The following is a 20279-nucleotide window of genomic DNA, read 5'->3' as shown; positions in this document are numbered from 1 at the left end:
ATTGTTAAAAGATGCTTATCCTTATACTGTGATCTATGAATATGAATTTTTTTTTTATTATTATTTTTATTATTATTATTATTATTATTATTATTAAAATACAATATAAATTAATTTTCTTTCCGACTGACGAATTTCATCACCAGTTAAAAATTTTTGTTCTGTACTTCCATATATTTTTTTTTTCAAACGTGCCATTAAACTACAAATAAATTATTTTTACTTAATTTTTTTGTCATTTAAAAAAATAACATTTCTAAAAATTGTTAACACAATTTGTTTGATCTCCTTTTTAGTGTTCTATTCTCTTACACTTTTCTGTATTCTTATTTTTTGGCACATCAATAATATATACATATAAATTATAATAAATTAATGTTCCAAAAAACAAAAAAAAAAAAAAATACATGAAAAACGGACAGTGATACTCTCCCAATTATTATTAAATTTAAGATTGATTGTGTTCAGAAGGCAAGTAGATATGTCTTCCATAGTTTTAAATTTAAATTTAATTTAAATAATTAAGAATCATTAATTGTTTTTTTTTTTGTGGGGGAAGGGTGGTGTGATGCACTCTGCACTAGAATTAAGTTTTAGATAATTTTTAAACACACGAAATACATCCGTAGATAAATTGTCTTTGCCAAGTAAAACCAAAAAGTAATATTAACCATTCATGTTTATTTTGTTATTATTATTATTTTTATTTTTATTATTATTATTATTATTATTATTATTATTATATTATTATGATTATATATATATATATTTTTTTTTTGCTAAAAATTAAAATTAAAACTAAATAACCAAAATTGAAAGAAAAAATGTAAAAAAATTAATGTGTGGTTAATTTTTAGTCAATAGTTTTTTAAGCTAAATAACATTATTTTTAAGATAATTTGTCACAAGTGTTAACTATATACAAATCGTCCTTCTATTTTATAGACTATTTATAATTAATAATTATTATAAAAAAGTTATTTTACATAATGGAATCTTTTTCTAAGATTAGATATAAGTTAAGGTGTGTATGAGAGTCGGGGTTGTGTCAGGGGTATGTAGTTATTATATAATTATAATTTTGTGCTTTTATCAAGGAGCATTGTGATCTTGTATTACCACGAAAAGTCATAGTCAAATAATTATTAATGCATTATACTAATATATATATATATATAAATATATGTATATTAACATTTCACTGCTCACTTATTTGTGATATTAAAAAAAAAACCCATTCACAAAAAAAACCAATTTAACACTCCTGGCATTTTTTTTGTCTAAACTATTAAGCAATAATCACTTTTATTACGCGTTTTGTGTGTATGACCTATGTGTAACAAATACTATAAACTTAAAATGAATCGCGACGACTTATTAAATCCTTACTTGTCCCTTACCCATTCATCTTATTATTTCAATGAGATAGAAAAACAATTTTCCTCAGAATTGAATGCATTATACATTATACATATTGAAATGTCGGTCCCATATGTGATTTTAACTTAAACATTCGTTTTAATTTTGATTGTATATTCGGGTATTATATTTCCTACCGAATTAGTCTGACCCGTAATCATTCGCATACTCTTAGCCATTCATGAGTGCATTCCTAAACATTATAGTCCTTTGTAAGCAATACTCATTTTGTCCATTTGTTTTCTTTAGTTTTTATTTTTATATAATATATATATATATGTATAAATGTATATATATATGTATTATATAGATACATAATTTGATGTTATTGATTATTCTTTAGTTTATTTACAAAGTTCCTCGTGGGTGATTACCTCAGTAGAATTTAAAAATTCTCATTAAAACCTTTTTATTCAATTGAATTGACCATGTGTGTGTCATGTGCATTTTATTGTATTTTTGAATACGACATATTAAAGGAATACAAAATATATAAATATAGCACGTTTCATAATCAAAAAAAAAAACTATAAAAATTAAAAATTAATATAAATAATAAACTATTTAAAATTAATAATTTTTGAAAAAAATAAGTAAAAAGGGGGTTTTATTGTGGTTCATATATGTTTTATCCCTATGTGTTAACTTTTCTTTACCTATATATATTCATCATTTTACCTATTTGTTATGTCGAATTCATATCGAAACACAGATTTGTGATTAAAAAGTGCCACGATGTTCAATTAGTTAAATATTTAAAGAATAAAACTGATTTAAAAATTTTAAAAAAAAATGAGTATAATATTTATGAAAAAGTTATTTTTACTTAAAGCGTTATTTTATTTTTAATGTAACCCTTAAAATCGCTGAGCCTATTGATGGATAATGATGTTTTTATGAGACTGATAATGAATATTGAGAGTGTCTCTCGTACCCATGCGACTAGAAATGTGTGAGTGTCTCTAGGCTCGTAAGAAGTAAAGTGCGGTTTTTTTAATCTATAGGCAAATAATTATGTAAACGATTTCGGGTTTTTGTGTACGTATTTCGATATGTGCATATGCGTATGGTATTTTCCCCTTAAGTCGTTAAGTGTGTTTCTCCAATTAATATAAAATGTTCTAAACATATGAATAATTATAAATTAGGGATTAGACTTTGTTGCGTAATTTTGAGCTTGCATTTTTCTCTTAATTTTAGATGACCGGGGGGTGGGGTATTAGTATTTTCATATATAATAAATTCATACTAGTTGTATTTGTAACCATGTGATTGAAATGAATAATAAAATTTGTAAACGTTAAGTGTAGTGTTCTGTTTATTTTTGTTTATTATTATTAATATTATTATTATAGTTATAATTAATGGTTTTTTTTTCTCGGGAAATTGGTGAATTAAATTTATTCTATTGTATGCACAACGTAAATAATGTTAGTCGGGTGTGTTTATGTGTTCAACTAAAAATATTTACGTTATAATAATGTTGTGTACTCCTCGAACAACACTATTAACCACTGCCCCCTACCACTGGTTACCCGGTATATTCTGCTTATATTCGAGCACTATATATAGTGTCTACTTATTCATGTTAAAATATTTTGTTGAAATATATAAGATATGTTACCAAATTAACCAAGTGATTTCTTTACCAGTATCTATTATTTTTCATGTTTTCGTTGAATGTTTCATATGTAACAATATATCGCAAATTGTATTTCCTATTAAAAATAGTGCTGTCTTATTTAATCATGTTTGTCGTAGAAAGTGTAGCGAACGTTCAAATTATAATAGAGGGTCCGCGAAGGTGTGATAATTTCAATACCACGATCCCGGTAATAACAATATGTTCTCATGAACCAGCAGTCATTACAAGCAAAGAAAAGACTAAACAATATTAAGTATTTGATATGATAGATATTCGTTTATTAACAGAATAAATTTATTTATATATAAAATATCTAAACTAGTCCAGTTCTTTAACCTTACTTAAACAACAGACAATCATAGTGTTTGTTGATAGTTTGACAATAATAATAATTACAGTTTAATAAATTATTTTAAAAAAAATATATATATATTTAAAAAAATACTCAGTTACTAACTTTTTTACTGACCAAAATACATAGGGGTTTAACATATCTGTTATATTATTATTATTATAAATCCGATAAATATAATATGTTATCCGCTTTCTGTGTGTTTTATTCGTCAGTAATTATAGGATATTTTGTTCTCGAATGTGATTTTGCCGGTTAGACTGAAAAAATTTTTATTTTCTCGTTGGGTTTTGTACGAAACAATAATGTTATTATTTATGATGTATGTGTGTGCTGTGAGTGGTTACTAAGATTTGTAAAAAGAAAAAAGATAATATTTTCCAATTAAAATCTCATATCTTATAAATTATTTTTTTTTAATCATGTAATAAAATTAATTTTTCGGGACGTTTCCATTATATTTTAATGAATAGCACATTTTTATGTTCAGGGGTAACTGAAGTTTTCGTCTTGTTTTGCTCAAAAGTAATAGGTCTCTGCGCACTATGATTTCCATTTTAGTGATTTTTTGCAAGTCTGTTATTAATCAATTATTTTGCTGCGGATACAGTTAACCAAAAAAAAAAAAATAAATAATAATAATAATATAAATAATGATAAACAGGGTTAATGTTATACCAATTTTTTAAATTTTCTTCTCGCTTTATTCGCCGTATTATTATAATTATAATTATTATAAAAAGAAAAAATGTTTCATATTTTTTTTCGTGAGTATTGATGTTGGCAAAATGAAAAAATAAAACTTAAAACTGCTGTAAAATAAAAGAATATGATATATGAATAATACAAATTAAAAAATAGAAGCTCAATCCGCGCATATTTCTCTTATAACACCAAATAAATATAAATAAAACAACCATTGTGATATCAATATATTATAATATTTTATGGATATCGATATTATGGTATATACTTATCTATGATAATTTGTATTATTGTATCAATATCAATATCAATATCGTAATATACATATATTTATATGAATTATATATTATTCGTGTAATATGGCGATGCGCGATGTTCCGTTTTCTCGACTGGTCATTTCTAACACTATTTCTCGTTTTTCATGGTGTCTATGTATATTATATATTCAATGGTACATTGAAAGTTGACCGGATGGAAATTTCGTTGTGATATCACTTAAACTCGTGCAAACGATACTTACAGACTTTATATTGACGGTGTTATTGAGAAACCCATACCTAGGGTTGATATATTATATCAAATCTAGGTGCTAATGTTGCATGTAGACATCACATTCCGATTCGCTTCCCAGCCGCCATCAACCCCCTCTGTCTTCCTTAAAATGTGTTTCTACATATTATAAATACATATGTAAGTGTGCGTTTCGAACTCCTCAGACGTTAACAAATAAAATATGTGCCTTACCACAATCGTATAAAAATAATAAAATATTTTGTGTACCTATCTATTCTCCTGCTCTCTAAAAATTGTTGTCATATGATGGATTTCCGATTCGATATAGGTATATAATAATTAATATTACCCTTATCACAATGTTATTTAATCGGTATTTTATGTAGTTCACAGTGCGTGGAACATCTTGCATATACTATGTACATCGTGTTTTATTATGTGTATATTTGTGTATGTACAAAAAGGACCAAAAACTTAAATCTGTGAGTTTCAACTTGTAAAAACGTATTTTGTTTGTTTTTTTGTTTTTGCCAACGCCGATTTTCATAAAAAAAATTATATTTACAAAAAAAAATAGTTAGTCGATTTATTTTAATTTTTCGTGTGTGCCGCTAGTTTTATTTTACACAATATATTTAAATAACTCTAGTCATGCCTAGTGGTAAATATATATCGTATTATATTATATTATACTTGGGAAAAAAAACATCGTTGAACTATGTTTATTTATTTTATTTTTTAATCTTATAATAATTGTAATGTATTATAAAAATTAGTTAAGAATATATTATTATTATTATTATTATTATTATACATATATAAATATATATATATATATATATTTATGTATGGATAATATATCCAAATTGGTCACAGAATATACTTAGAAATGAATAATGAAATTGAAATGTTTTAACTTTTAAATCGTATTAATTTATATAATAATATATACCTAGACGGTGATGGAAACTTATTGACCATTATATTATTATTTAATAGTTTATATTTCTGCTTTGAGAAATAAAATAAGAAACCGCCTGAAAATTAACTTGGACGTCTTTTTTTATTATTATATACATTATATAATAAAAAAAATAAAAATTAAAAAAAAATAACGAGTATCGGAGACTTAAATTTAACGAAATCTCAAAGTTCACTGCTGACATTATCAAATGGATTTGCCTTATATCGTATGTTTTATAAGAAAAATACATATTTTATGGCATTTTGACCCATTTTATTTTTATTTTATTTATTTTTTTTTAAGTGACTAAGTGGCCTTTTAGTGGTATTTTTTGTTTTATTTAAGATGAGACGTATATATTATACATAATATATATATATATATATATTTAATTATTATGAATTTTAAATGTATTACCATGTAATCGAGTGATAATAATTGCAATTTTTTTAACCAACTAATAATTTTTGTACCTGGCTGTTAAAGATGTCTGATCGAATTTTCACTTAAATATCTTATGGGCGCGAACGAACCTATAAAAACGACGTACACATTGTTTTCCTTTCTATTTGTGGTTTTAAAATTAACTATGCAATTATTATGTAATGGTTTGTATCTATTAGCTAAGACCAAAATTAGAATGGAAACATACATTTACGTATAAATTTATTAATATATATATATATATTACAACTTAATTATTAATAATGTTTAAGAATTATATTTAATGATTAAAAAATATTATGTATTTAATATACTATTGAGAAAACATTAATTTTTAGTAGCTGTTGTACGTGCAATATAGGTATATTGCTTTCTCTCTTGGTTATAATAAATGATATTTATCTTAGCGAATATTATTAACCCATTTTGATTGTTTTGTAATTATTCGTAATTCAATAAAGGTTGTAATTAATTTTCTGTGTTTTTTTTATTTATCATTTCTAAAAATTATGCTTATTGCTTATGTGTGGCGCCTACTTATTATATTCTAATGGACTAAGTTCGTGTATTTTATCCTGCAGTAGCGTCATTCCTTTCAAAATTAAGTATCTTGATTCTTGGCATCAAATGAATACTTTTTTTGGAATTTTTAAAATATTTTGTTTTATATAACTACTATAATTATATATAGTTATAGTATAATATTGTACATACAGGTATGCAGATATTTTATGAACTTTTACTTATATTAGCTGATACCTGCATGGCGTTGCCCGATGATTTATCTCCTCTTAATATTTATATGACATGTAACGACGAGTGTGTGGTATTTGGCTTTTTTATATAAAATATTCGATTAATTTTTTTGTTCCTATAAAAGCATACAAAATACGAATAAAATATATTATAATTTAAATTTACAAAAATTTACAATTTAAATCATCTGGATCTGTTATTTTTTAAACTCAATAGTTTTCGGGGAAATCTACTAATGCTAACTGTAATTCACAACTATGATTCTGCAATAAATATTTGACATATTATTAGTTAATACTAATTATTATATTATAATATTTGGTATTATTTATATCTTATAGGTACTTAGCAAAGTACTTAGACTGAAATATAAAAACTCCAAAATGTACATTTATGAACTCGAACGCTGCAGTATCTACTATTATATACATATAAATAATAGACTATACTCGTACACTATAATATTATATAACTATATAATTATTATGTATACAATTTAAATGCCTGAAGGGTTAGATTAGAAATAAGGTATGTATATTAAAGAGGTTTAATTATTTAGATATTATTTTTTATCTTATAATATATTTATATAGTTTTATACATATACTATATAGGTATATTTAAAGTTATGAGTTACGACAAATAATATTAAAAATTTCATCAAGTACCTACACTGTTCAAATAAAAATGCTTACAACATGTTACAAGTCACGGTAAGTAATATAAAATATTTATAATTAAAATCAGTGGCGTTGTCATGAGGAGGTATGGTTGCTTATTAACATACTACACTCGCCCGTACTTAAGCAAAAAAATATATTAACTAAGTGTTTCAAGTATATAAAACTGGACGCATGGCTTTATTTCTTATCATTATTAGATTGACGACTCCAATGGTGTGTGAATTCCCTACAATGGTTAATTTAAAACACTCATCCCCCCACAACTGAAAATAATCCTGGCTACATAAGTGATTAACATAGGATTTATAGAAACTTATAACGTATATGAATTCCGAACACTCTGCAATACTCAAAGCTCAAATGCCATTTATGATAATTTAATAAACAATAATAATTACAATGCAATTCATACCAACTCCTATCTATGCTATTTCCAATAATAAACAAAAAATCAGTTATTCATAAAAAATATTCAATTCTAATATACAAACAACTAACTACTGCTATTAATTACTTATACATGTCCAATCTGGAGAAATTGTTCTGCTATACATTAAAAAAAAATCCAAATAATTCAAAATTAAGTGTTAAGAATTATTACAAATGCTCCCGGATTCATTAGTTAAGAAAACGTTCATAAAGACCTCCAAATTGTTAAAATTGTAGACCATTACGCACCTAATCAAAAAATTACCATAATTCATTAGGTACTCAACTCAACATGCTCACTTCATAATCATCCACCATCCACCACTTCAACGACGTATAAACGCAGTCGCCTAAACGACCTCATGAGTTGAATCCTACCTCCAGTTTATAATCTGTGTATGTTTTATTGTTATATAATTTTGGAATTTTGCATTTAGTTATTGTAATTATGTAATTATATAGATAAATCATCTTTATATACATCTGTTCGTACCTATATCTATTTATAATTATCTTTTTAAAGTAATCACAAACTAATATTGTTCTGTATTATCCAAAGATATAGATAGCCATAAACTGGGAATGTTGAATTTTATTAAATAAAAAAATAATACAAACGTCTTAAGCAACATTTAAAAAAATAATAAATAATTAAGTATTTTTCATTCTTTTTTATTGAAGCTTTTTAATTTTTTGAATGACAACCCAGTTTTAATTTTATATTCCAATGGAGAATATTTTTTTGAGGAGACATATTGTGTTATTTGCATATTGTGTTGCCACCGTCTTACACACGTATATGGCAGCAAATGTTCGTTGTAATTGAAATGAATTGACCTATTGGAAAATTTAAAGGTAAGATTAATATGTAAAGCCCCACGTAGGCTTTTATGATTATTGTTATTTTTAAGTATGTTATGACTTTTGAAACGACATTTTAAAATGACCATAACTTAGCTACTTACTTGCTTCTATTATAGTTTTACCTTATATAAATATATTATAATACTTGATAATACACACCCCGTCCCTCGCTACCTATTTAATTTCTGACGCATGCGCAAAAATACGTTTGGACCGAGACTTCAAGCACAGACCGCGTGTTTACGCTTCAGCTGTAATGTTGCTCTATAGTCTATGCCCTATCCAGTATGTATCTAATATCTAAGCTACCAGGATTGGGGTACTTGTTCCGTATTTCATGGAAGAAAAAAAACTTGATACCGGTATTTTTTTCAGCTTGAAATTGATTTCGGTTTTTAACGGTTTTCCGGTATTCGAAATCGGTTTTAAGCTTAAATTAAGCCATGTTTGAGGTGTCAAGTTTATACACTTATTACATGTTAAATATAATCTGTGCTATTATAAAAAATTGTCTTCGAAATATTTTAAAATAGGTTAATGCTTTTTGAATTTTCAATTTTTACTACGTTGACTGAATTAAAATGTTATCCATACAAATATTGATATTTTGAAAAAATTTAAATTAAAAATCATGACTTAAATGTAAAATGAGCTAGTATAATATATTATTAATTGTGCTTTTTTTGCACAAACAAAATTTGTTGCCCCGGCGAATTGTATTGGCGAATAGGCACATTAATGAAAGTTCAATAATTGCATTTTAACTCACTGGCCATTGCAACTTGCAAGTAAACAATTCAATTCATCAATTACAAGCATTGAATACAAGTCAAAGAACTTGAAAATGTAATAGAATATAGGTTCTAGTTAAGTTGTTGTAACTCATGTGCGTGTAAATTTTTAAAAAAAAGTTGAGCGTAAATCCACAATAAGTTTTTTTATGAGCGTCTGTACTTTGTAGTTAGAATTTTGACAATTTTGGACATGCTTTGGTAGGTAGTTAATTCAATAAACAAAATATCTAAATAATATATAAATACAGTTTTTTTTATACTTGTTTTATGTTCAAATTTCGACGAAATATTATATTAAAAACAATAACAACGATTCTAGTTATTTTGTTGTCATTTTTAAGATATTATTCGTAAGTAGGTATATTATTATATTTTAGACACACAATTACATTTTAAAATGCCCCCCTCCTCTTACCCACGCAATTGCACTAATTGCTTTTAGTCTATGTCAGATACATACACTTTTGTATATTTCGGGTGTCTCAGTTACATAATAATAACGTATAATACATATTTTTCGTTTAATTATGGCTATAGATATCTTCAATTATTGTGGTTTAATTAGTGACGAACAAACTTCAAGTCATATAATATTCCGCATTAGCCATCTTCCGTAGTAGGTGGTATCAGCCTAAAACAATGTTATCAACGATCAGTAAACAGGACAGGTAGCAAATAGTTCGTTTTCGTTACCTCCACCCTAAATTGATCAATGCCCGACGCCTCCATGAAAACACAGTTACCCGAAAACACGCTTTAATCTGTGGTAGAGATAACAAATTAGTAAACAAAAAGTTTAAGCAATTTACTTCTTATCAGTGTCCGTTAAGATTTGAGTTATTCTTATTTTATTACCTACCTATTTAATATTTTGATTTATATAATTTAAATGTCTTGTGTCTGCCTGTCCGTAGTCTCCCATTTTTCTTCTAATAAATTATCTTTTTTAATTGCCCTTTGTTCTCATAGGTAGAAACAAACTGTAGGTACAAACGTCGTCTATCAAAAAGCGCAAGTTACAGAGTAAAGTCGGTACACTCAGTTATTTGATTTAAATCACGGTGATTAGTAGATTTATTAATCGGTAAGTGTAACGTTTAATTACGTGCTTTTAATATTTATATAAGTGATGTACTGATATAACTTTTTATTGAACTAATGTGTGATGTTTTTAACTTTTATGATTGTTATTTGTTACTGGGAATTTTATTTTAAATAGATGAATCAATCTCGTCCCATTTTTCTACTACCTTATGCTGATAGGTACCGCCTATCCTAGTCATCAGATAAGACTTCTGAAAACATATTTGAATACCACATAATGTTTTCTTGAAAACGACTTAGCCATATTTTTGAAATTGAACTCCTTACCCATTACTATTAGATTTTTGAATATTTCAAATTTTTAAAAATGTTAATTTTATTAAATTTGAAAATTAAATTATGACAAATAAAAATATATTTTTAGAAATGTTATCAGATAAATAAGGTTAGAATAAAATTGGCTGCAGATTGATACTTTTGACCAAAGAAAAAAAATTGACATTTGTATAATCCGTTATTGACTTGTGTAGAGCGTTATTTTATGCACAGTTGTTACATAGATACTGCAGGGATAATGCACCTTAAGGGTTGAAAATATAATTTTTTAGCTATAATCTTGTGTAAAAATTGTATGCTGTTAATTAATTTATATCGTAATTGGGTGACTGCCTATCTAAATAAATACCTCAATTTCCTTCCCAGTTGCTTCATGTTTTAAATTTTTAACAATACATAAATCATATTTTATAATTATATTTATAATTTATTAATGGACAATAGTCAATAATACATACATTAATTTTCGTTCATTAGCGGTTTGAAAAATTGATAAAATGGCTGAGGGATCAAATACTTCAAAATTTGTGAAGACTTACGGGAAACCTAGACGTACCCAACTTTTAGGACAAAATTCACTGTGGAATGATGATTTAAATGACGATTTTGACAAATGTTTGGGTATTGAGGATGTTCCACAATCAACATTTATTTCACCAGAACCAAGTGGCTCAGTTACCATGTTCAAGCCTTCTAAACATAAAAAAAAAGATGAAAGCCAGAAGCATTCTATTGGTGGATGGTCAATGCAATTACATTCTACTTTAGATGGTCATAGAAATAATTTGAGTTCAAAAAAGAGGTGAGTTATGTCTTAAATATGAAATAAAATTGTTGGCTTTGATACTATTAAAACAACAAATTAAGGATTATTACACATTTTTAACTAAAAATATAACCTTAATTTACCTCATAATACATCTTTGTTTCATCACAAGACATTATGTCTAGGATTAATTACATATATTGTATATCAGTTTGTTAATTTCATTGTGTTAATATGGAAACTGGGTATAATTGGTTGGTTATTACATTATATTTTTTAAATTTTTACTGTTGCATTGAAACCAATAACAATATAACATTGATTATGATTTTGGTTGAATTATTTGTGTGTAGATACTAATAATTACATTTGTGTTTCAGATATACAGAATACAATTTAGATAGTAATCATAAAAAGAAAAAACTATTGTTAAAAAGTACTCAAAAGAAAAAGGAAAATTTGAATACTGTAAATAATTCAAAAGGTATGAGATAAAATATGACTGAATACAGTTAAGAATAAGCTATACAATTATTTTTTAAGCAATTTAAAAATTTGATTATAATATAAAAATATATTTTATTAGCCAGAGTAACTTGCTATAATACACCACCATCGACTCTTAACTAAACTGTTGTTACCTATATTAGCATTGTATTTTATTTTTATTACATACTAGTGAATTTTTTTGAGACATTATATGCTTAATTTTTCTTCTTTTATTGCTCAAAAGTTTTTTAAAATGTTATTTTATTTTGGTACAGTTAACTAGTTTATTTTATAATATTTTATTATACTTATGAAAACAAAGTGATACAATATTTATTAATTTAGATAATTGTTCTAACGTTTTTAGTATATTTAATTTTTTTTTTAGCTGGAGTTACACCGATCTCGATCAAGAAATTAAAAAACAAATTTATTTTGTCTAAAGAACAATGTTCTACTCCATTACAGAAATCAATGCTATTTGCTTATGGTAACAAATTCAATAGTATTTCTTCAAAAAAAAGAAAAAAAACAAAATTAAAGAAAAATTTGCCGCATACTATCAATACCCTTAATTCTCCAAAACTTCCCTTGCAAATAGAACAATCACATTTAAATAATTCTAACATATCAAGCAAAATAGATTTTGAATATAATAACCTATTTGATGATTCTGTTCAAATATCTAGTTCTCATTTTCCACCATCAAAAAACAAGTATTCAGAAAATAGTAGATCTAATAAAAGCTCTAACAGAGTATGCAGACTTAAAAAAAAAACTAATCCAAACTCAAAAGAAAAAAATTCAAATTGGTATCAAAAAGTTATGAATATTTTTTGCGATGAAGAATCTAATTTAGAAAAATCGAGAAATCAAGATGTTATAACTACAGAGGAACACATAAGCATGTGTAGTTTTGAACCAGTCTTAACTTATGAAACTATAAAATTGGATCCAATAGAACAGCAGAAGCAATCATTACCATTATCCAATTTAAATAACTTACCATTTCAATCTTTACAATATTTCAGTAAAAGTTCACCTGGAAAGGATAATCATAATATGTTGTCTTTAGATTGTTCTCTATCAAACAGAGAGAATAGCGTCATAACTATTGATAATATTAAAGAATTAACTATTGAGGAGTCTCAACCAAGTCAAACATGTACTTTATATTATAAAGATTTGTCTAAGTGCGCAAATTTGTCGTATGAATCATGTTATCAGCTTGATAAAAGTAAAGCGATTGAAGACAATAAATTATCAAATGTTAATTATGCATCTGTAAATAGTTTAAACGATAAAGCTTTTGTCAATAATCCGAACAATGAAGACTATAAATTACTTCAACTTAATAAATGTAGAACTCCATCTCTATGTAAGAACTCTTCTCGCCTGATACAGAGCATGGTAAAAAAAGAATATTCAAGTAATAGCTTAAGCCAGAACTTTTCTGCGGACCAACTAGATTTTAGATTGCTAAATATATTAGACAGAATTGACAATAATAAGCAAGGTGAATATGCTCAAAATAATCAAACTTCGTTAATACCATTTGAAGAAAACGTTGGACTTCAATCTGACAATGAACAATCAAATTGTTCTTCTTTAGATTCTGAATCTCAGATTTTATTAGATGTTACAGCCAAGTTTTCTGATATTATAATTGATGATACAATTGGGCAGTGTGAAAAATCAATTAAGAAGGAAAGTTTATTTTGCGAATTAGATCATACATTAGACATCTCTCTCGACACTTCAAACCACAAACATGAAATTATTTCAAATGGTTCTTCTATGTTACAAAGTTCATCTAGCTTGGAACAAGATACTGTTATTTATAAAAAAACATGTACAGATGTGTTACATATAAAAGAGAATGCTGATTATAATAATCTATTATTAAATGATAAAAGTACTGAGTTAAAAACTGATGTAACCACAATCAAATGTGAAGAAAAAACCAATACCGAAAATCAGATGAATATTTCTGATAGTGTATCAAATGACATATTAGAAATCAACGAGTCAAATTTGTCTGTAACTATGTCGCGACGAAAGAGATATGCTTCTCGGTTTCAAGGCTTGGATGTCATTGAAGAGTCCAGTCAATTAGAGACCATTATGACAGAGGAAAACACAACAGTTTTTCATTTAGAACCGGGCAAAAAGTGGCGTCGCTCTATTTCAATTGTTCGGAGTTTTATGGATAGAAACATGAATGAGTCTCTAAATTTCACCAAAGGACGTAAATGGGCTTATACTGTTGATGACGTATTACGACGGCAGTCTATAAGTAATGTTCAGACAAGTAAATTGGTTCTTCAATCCAGTAAATTGTAATGTGTTTTGTTGTTTGCAGATACTAGTATTCATCAAAATTTAGATCAAAGCAATATTTTTAAGAATTCAATGTGCAGTTTCAACCAAAGATATCTACATAGAACATCTATTGGTAAATAAATGTTTATTTTAGCTGTATTCATGTTATGTGCAATTAATTTATTTGTAATATATTTTGTTGTTTACAGATACTAGTTATTATCAAAATTTAGATCAAAGAAATATTATAAAAAGTGCAATGTTCAGTTCCAACCAAAACTTGCAAATAACTTCTACTGGTAATTAAAATATTTATTTTAGTTGTATTCATGTTATGTGCAATTTATTTATTCTATTTGGCTAGCAAAATATGCTTACTTTAAGCACATTCTAATTAAATGTGTGTGAGTTAAAATAGTTGATCATTATGAAAATTAAAATAAAAATAATTTGTAATATATTTTGTTATTTACAGATACTAGTATTTATCAACATTTAGATCAAAGAAATATTTTAAAAAGTTCCATGTGTAATTCCAGCCAAGACTTGCAAATAACTTCTACTGGTAATTATAATATTTATTTTAGTTGCTTTCATATTAGTGTAATTTATAAATTATACTTGGCTAGGAAGATATACTTTCTATAAGCACATGCCAATGAAATTTTCTTACACGTTATAAGTTAAATCTGTAAACCATTAGGAAAAGAAAATTTTAATTAAATATTTATTATTTATAAAAAAAAGTACAGTTTGAAGAGGTGTGACCACAATAATCACATGTTTTCAAAACTTTAAAATAATAAATGGTTAAAATATTAGGTGTTGTAAGTTGATTAAATTTAAATTTGTGCAATGTAGATCTTGAAAATCAAAAAGCCAGAAGTTACATTTTTGATGTATGTTGTCAACAAGAATTAATACCTTTTGAATCATGGTTAAGCCCAAAGTATGTATAACATTTATCGTATTATCTATTATTATAAAATTTTTATTTTAAGGTGTACAAATAAATGGAAAAAGGTTGGAGAAGGTGTATATGGTGAAGTATTTAGCTACTCAAGTGGCAATCGATGCACTATTGTCAAAATCATTCCTATAGAAGGTGAAGTGAATATTAATAGTGAGAAACAGAAGAAGATGTTTGAAGTCTACAGTGAAATTGTAATAGCTACAGAGTTAAATAAGTTGTGGTACAAAAGTAATTTGAATCAAACAAGTTCATTTTGTAAACTCAAACGTGTTTCCTGTGTTCAAGGAAAATATCCTAGTATTTTGATTAATTACTGGCAACAATATGACAAAGATAAAGGTAAAATTAATTTAAGGTTAATGTTAATATAATATTATTGTTTTTTTTTTCGATGACATAACTAGCTATCATTTTTATAGTAGCAAACATATTTTGAAGATCAAATTGAACCTATCTCATTATAATCAATAGTGGACTATATATTTTTAAAAAAATGCTTGTCATTTTATATACCCCCAGTACTAATTTTACCATTATATATATATTTTTTTTTTATATTTGATTAAATGCTTCAATTACAAAGATAATTAGCGTAGTGTTATTTACATACTGAAAGTATTTATACAATATAAGGAAAGAGAAAAACAACATATGTCATAAACGGGAGTATTATAATTTTATAATTTATCATCTAAACCAATTAATTTAAAAAAATTGAAAATATTGGCGATGTTGGTTTGATTGAGGGCTTCTTCGAGTGATGTAGCATTTTTGAGGAGGACGTGCAGATGTGAATTTGGGGCAGTTGATGATTATGTGTTTGATTGTAAGAGAGGTTTTGCATGAGTCACACTTTGGTTCCTTAGTGATTAAGTAGGAATGGATAATATTGGAGTGGCCTATTCTAGCTCTGTTGATTATTATTTGTTCTCTCCTAGATGCATTTTCAGGGTATGTCCATTTTGCAACTGTTTTTTTGACGTTCCTTAGTTTGTTACTGGATGGAATGTCATCCCAGTGGTTTTGCCATGATGTGAAGATATATATACATTTCTTATAAACTTAAAAAATACATTTGTGTATAAATCTTTTACTTAAAATAAAGACAACTTATTTAAATGTACTTATTGAAATAATTTTTAAGTACTTCAATAATGTACTAATATAATGTTATGATTAGGTTCTGATAACGATAATCCTGACATACTGCCAGAGGATCAAATGTTTATGATTTTGGAAATGGAAAATGGTGGTATTGATGTTGAAAATTTTATTTTCAACTCGGCACATCAGTCATTATTTGCATTTTTACAGGTATTTTATTACGAACATCTTATTTTTCATTAATTTATATTTAAATAAACAACAAATATTTAATTATTAATAAGGAAAAATTATTATCCTATCATTTCAATTTGTATTAAATTTTAAGACTTATTTATTCATAAACAACTAAAAAAGCTTATAGTTTTCATGGTAATCTAAATAATTATAATAATTATATAGTAAGCAGTGGCTTATATTTATATATATCATGAATAATATGTATGATAATTAAACTTGTATTATATACAATCTGTGATCTATAGATTAATTTAAACTTATATGAGTTTGTGTATTGTTTTTCAGATTGTTTTTGGATTAGCTGTAGCTGAGGAAGCATACATGTTCGAACACCGTGATTTACATATTGGTAATATTTTAATAAAAAAATGTTCAAACAAGAAAATAGCTTATGTACTGGAGGGTGAACATTTTGATGTGCCATCTCGAGGAATTAAGGTACATAACATTTTTTGTACAAACTTATTTGGTGATACTAAAACCATTCCAATAAATATTATTATTTTAATAAATAAAACAATGAGAAAGAATTCTTAGGGTCCAATGTAGAACACTTTTAAATTGAATAAATACTAGTATCTGTTAACAACAAAACATATTACAATTTACAGCATTAGAATAGCTATTTAATTGTATAAATATCACTAATAGATTGTTGTCATGATATGTCATAAACTGTACAAGCCCATTTTCAACCTTTGGTGAAATTTATAGATTGCTTCTATCCATGAAAATCCAAACTATTAAAATAGACAACGCCATTTTTTGCCCTGCTATATCTCAAATTTAATTAAAAAATTGTATAACATAGTGTTCTTAATACTCTCAAATTTAAAACCCCTGATTACAATAAAATTAACTATTAATTTATTTTGACAGATAACAATAATTGATTACACCTTAAGTAGAATGACGTATAATTCCAATCATATATTTAATGATCTCTCTAAAGATACAGAATTATTTACTTCAGTTGGTGACTATCAATTTGATATTTATCGTATGATGAGAAAAGAAACTAAGTAAGCATTATGTTTGTATTTTGTTATCGTAATTGATTGAATTTTAAATTATTTTCATGTAGTGATCAATGGGAATCGTTCAAACCAGCCACAAATATATACTGGCTACATTATGTATTGGATAAAATGCTTATGTCAGTACATTATAAAAAAACTAACACAGTTCTACATAGTATTGGCCTTTCAAATCTGGAGCGGTTGAAAAGTGTAATATTATCCTTTAATAGTGCAAAAAGTTTTGCTGAAAGTGAAATAATATTGGAGCTAATAGGGTAATAACAATTTTCTTCAATAAACTCTTTTAATATTTTTTATTCGAGTAATATTCTTAATTTATTTTAATAAATGTTTTTGTTTATTAGTAATAAGTGGTGATAAATATGATTGAATTTATTATACTTTTGTTTAATTTACATTGTCAAAGCATCATTCATTGCCGCCCATATGAATAACAATTTTATTATTATTTTAAAATCAATAAGATGTGTCATTTTATTAGAAATGTATTAATCATTAAAGTTTTTATTTAGTTATATCACTGTAATATATTAATATTACTTTAATAATATTTATTAATTTCAAGGAATAAAATTGCTACAATTGTAGTAATCTAATGTTAATTATGTTTCAAGTTTTAGCCAAAATGTTACTTCTATGTTTTCATAATTCATTCATAAATTCAAATTCGTTAAAATCAGTTTTGAAAATTATTTAGAAAACTATCTATTTTTCTATTACCATGTAATAATTTATAATAATTTTAAACAGAATAGTTTTTTGGTTTCAATTGTTTTAATAATTGAGTGGTATTAAGAAATTAAATTATTGCACATATAATGTAGAACATAGGGGAATAATTAATTTATTAGTTTGTAAAATGTACTAAAGTTTAAAACTTTTTTACTGTTCACAATATTCAGTGCAAATATTAGTTTATTAATGAAAAACAATCTTAAATATTATTATAATTATTGGTGATTTAATATAAAAGTGTCCAAATTTTTTTTTTCAGATACAAGAAGCCATAAACAAAAAAAGTCGACTTGTTATTTATACATATTGTTATTAAAATTATTTATTTATTGTTTGACAGGCAAAGCTTGTTGTAAAAACATGTTTGAACATTATGAAATTGTATCATATTAATTTATGTGTGGCAATGATTATTTGGGTTAACTTACTCTGCTGTTCGATACTTTATGAATTCGTTTATTTTTTAATTCATTGTATGTGATCTCATTACTAAACTATAATTTTTTATGTATAACATTGTTTTTGTCTGAAATATATTGATTTTACAATGTTTTATTATTTTTCTTATGTGTGCACGATAAGACGTTTAATAATTCTTAGATTTTCAACTTCAGTATTTTTTTTGATGTGAGAGTAAATCGAGTTGGTATTTTGAAGCGGTCAAAACTGAAAATTCATAGTAGTTATCGGAGAAAAGCTATGGGAAAAACAAAAAAAAAATTAAGAAAAAACTGTTATGTTTACTTAAGTCTAGTTTTTACCAAATCGATTTTGGTTTTATGGCGTAATATTAAAAAATATATATATACAGGTACATGGCATTTTTAACTAATGTGTTTCTATACAACTTAAATTGTTCAAATATTGTGAGTAAGCTATGTATAGGCTACCGTGTCCCAAAAACGGCGTAGTGCTACTTTGAGAATATTTCAATAGGAAATGGGTTTGCTAAAAAATTGAATATATCATTGTAGGCCAAATCGCTCGCTCAAGAACGAAGCAGAAACCAATAATTTTTGCTAAGGGTGCACACTGGTAAAGCAAAACTGCTTTAAGGCGACTAAAGTCGCTTTATTATGACTAATCAAAAATAAAACCTTTATATTTTATGGAAAACACGCGCACTGATAAAACGTAGACAAAACGCAACATTTTTGTCTTCAAACATGACTAATATTGTTTTATTGAAATAGAACGTGCGCTATTTTCATTAGTCATTGTCAAGCAGTCGCGTCGCTCAAGTCGCTGGATAATTATATCAAAATTATGCCAAAGATTATTTATTTATGCTAAATTGTCTACAATATAAAGGTAATTTTACATTATATATTATATATTATACACTATATCTACAAGTACTGAAGTACGTAATTTTGCATTGAAAACATTTATTTTATTTTTTGTTTTTATTTTTAAATAATAATTTGTGAAAAAAATATAAATATCTATAACATCTGTACAAATTAAATATTTTAACTATAATATATTAGTTCAAAATATGTTTAAGCAACTTAAAAAACTTATTTGAAGCATTATTATTACTTACTTTAATCTAGGATTTCCACATAAAGATTTTCGAGCAGCAGAAATTCAAAAGATGATAAGTGTTACATCTAACTGCAGAATTCTTTAAAAAATAAAAAAAATTATAAAAATATATGA

General features: G+C 25.7%; 1 protein-coding gene and 1 long non-coding RNA gene across 5 annotated transcripts; one reads left to right on the top strand and one right to left on the bottom strand.

Moving 5' to 3' along the window:
- Positions 1 to 8654: 8654 nt before the first annotated feature.
- On the top strand, positions 8655 to 18893 carry LOC111033503. Of its 4 annotated transcripts, none has more exons than XM_022314258.1 (15): positions 8655 to 8765; positions 10538 to 10652; positions 11426 to 11750; positions 12095 to 12198; positions 12592 to 14499; positions 14566 to 14658; positions 14735 to 14824; positions 15001 to 15090; positions 15387 to 15474; positions 15527 to 15837; positions 16679 to 16812; positions 17128 to 17280; positions 17722 to 17864; positions 17927 to 18136; positions 18877 to 18893. In XM_022314258.1, exons 3-15 carry the CDS (start codon positions 11446 to 11448, stop codon positions 18890 to 18892), a joined length of 3645 nt encoding a protein of 1214 aa, XP_022169950.1. In that variant the 5' UTR covers positions 8655 to 8765; positions 10538 to 10652; positions 11426 to 11445; the 3' UTR covers position 18893. The 4 variants fall into 4 exon arrangements, with proteins under 4 accessions (XP_022169950.1, XP_022169952.1, XP_022169951.1 ...); XM_022314259.1 differs by lacking the exon at positions 8655 to 8765 and adding an exon at positions 10165 to 10236; XM_022314260.1 differs by lacking the exon at positions 10538 to 10652 and having other exon boundaries at positions 8656 to 8765.
- Positions 8665 to 10331, bottom strand: LOC111033505. The gene is made up of 3 exons (XR_002604426.1): positions 10262 to 10331; positions 10029 to 10199; positions 8665 to 8747 (listed from the first exon to the last, which is right to left on the bottom strand). It is a non-coding gene; the product is annotated as an uncharacterized LOC111033505 (long non-coding RNA).
- Positions 18894 to 20279: the final 1386 nt, after the last annotated feature.

This window comes from Myzus persicae, unplaced genomic scaffold, assembly GCF_001856785.1.
Source record: "Myzus persicae strain clone G006 unplaced genomic scaffold, MPER_G0061.0, whole genome shotgun sequence".
NCBI classification, from domain to species: domain Eukaryota; kingdom Metazoa; phylum Arthropoda; class Insecta; order Hemiptera; family Aphididae; genus Myzus; species Myzus persicae.
This window is presented reverse-complemented; position numbering and strand designations above follow the sequence as displayed.

Bases quoted from the DNA above. Each gene is read 5' to 3' on its own strand.
- LOC111033503 (XM_022314258.1), top strand. From the start codon at position 11,446: ATGGCTGAGGGATCAAATACTTCAAAATTTGTGAAGACTTACGGGAAA. The intron at 14,500-14,565 runs GTAATGTTCAGA...TGTTGTTTGCAG, and splicing joins ATTACGACGGCAGTCTATAA to ATACTAGTATTCATCAAAAT. The intron at 15,091-15,386 runs GTAATTATAATA...TGTGCAATGTAG, and splicing joins CTTGCAAATAACTTCTACTG to ATCTTGAAAATCAAAAAGCC.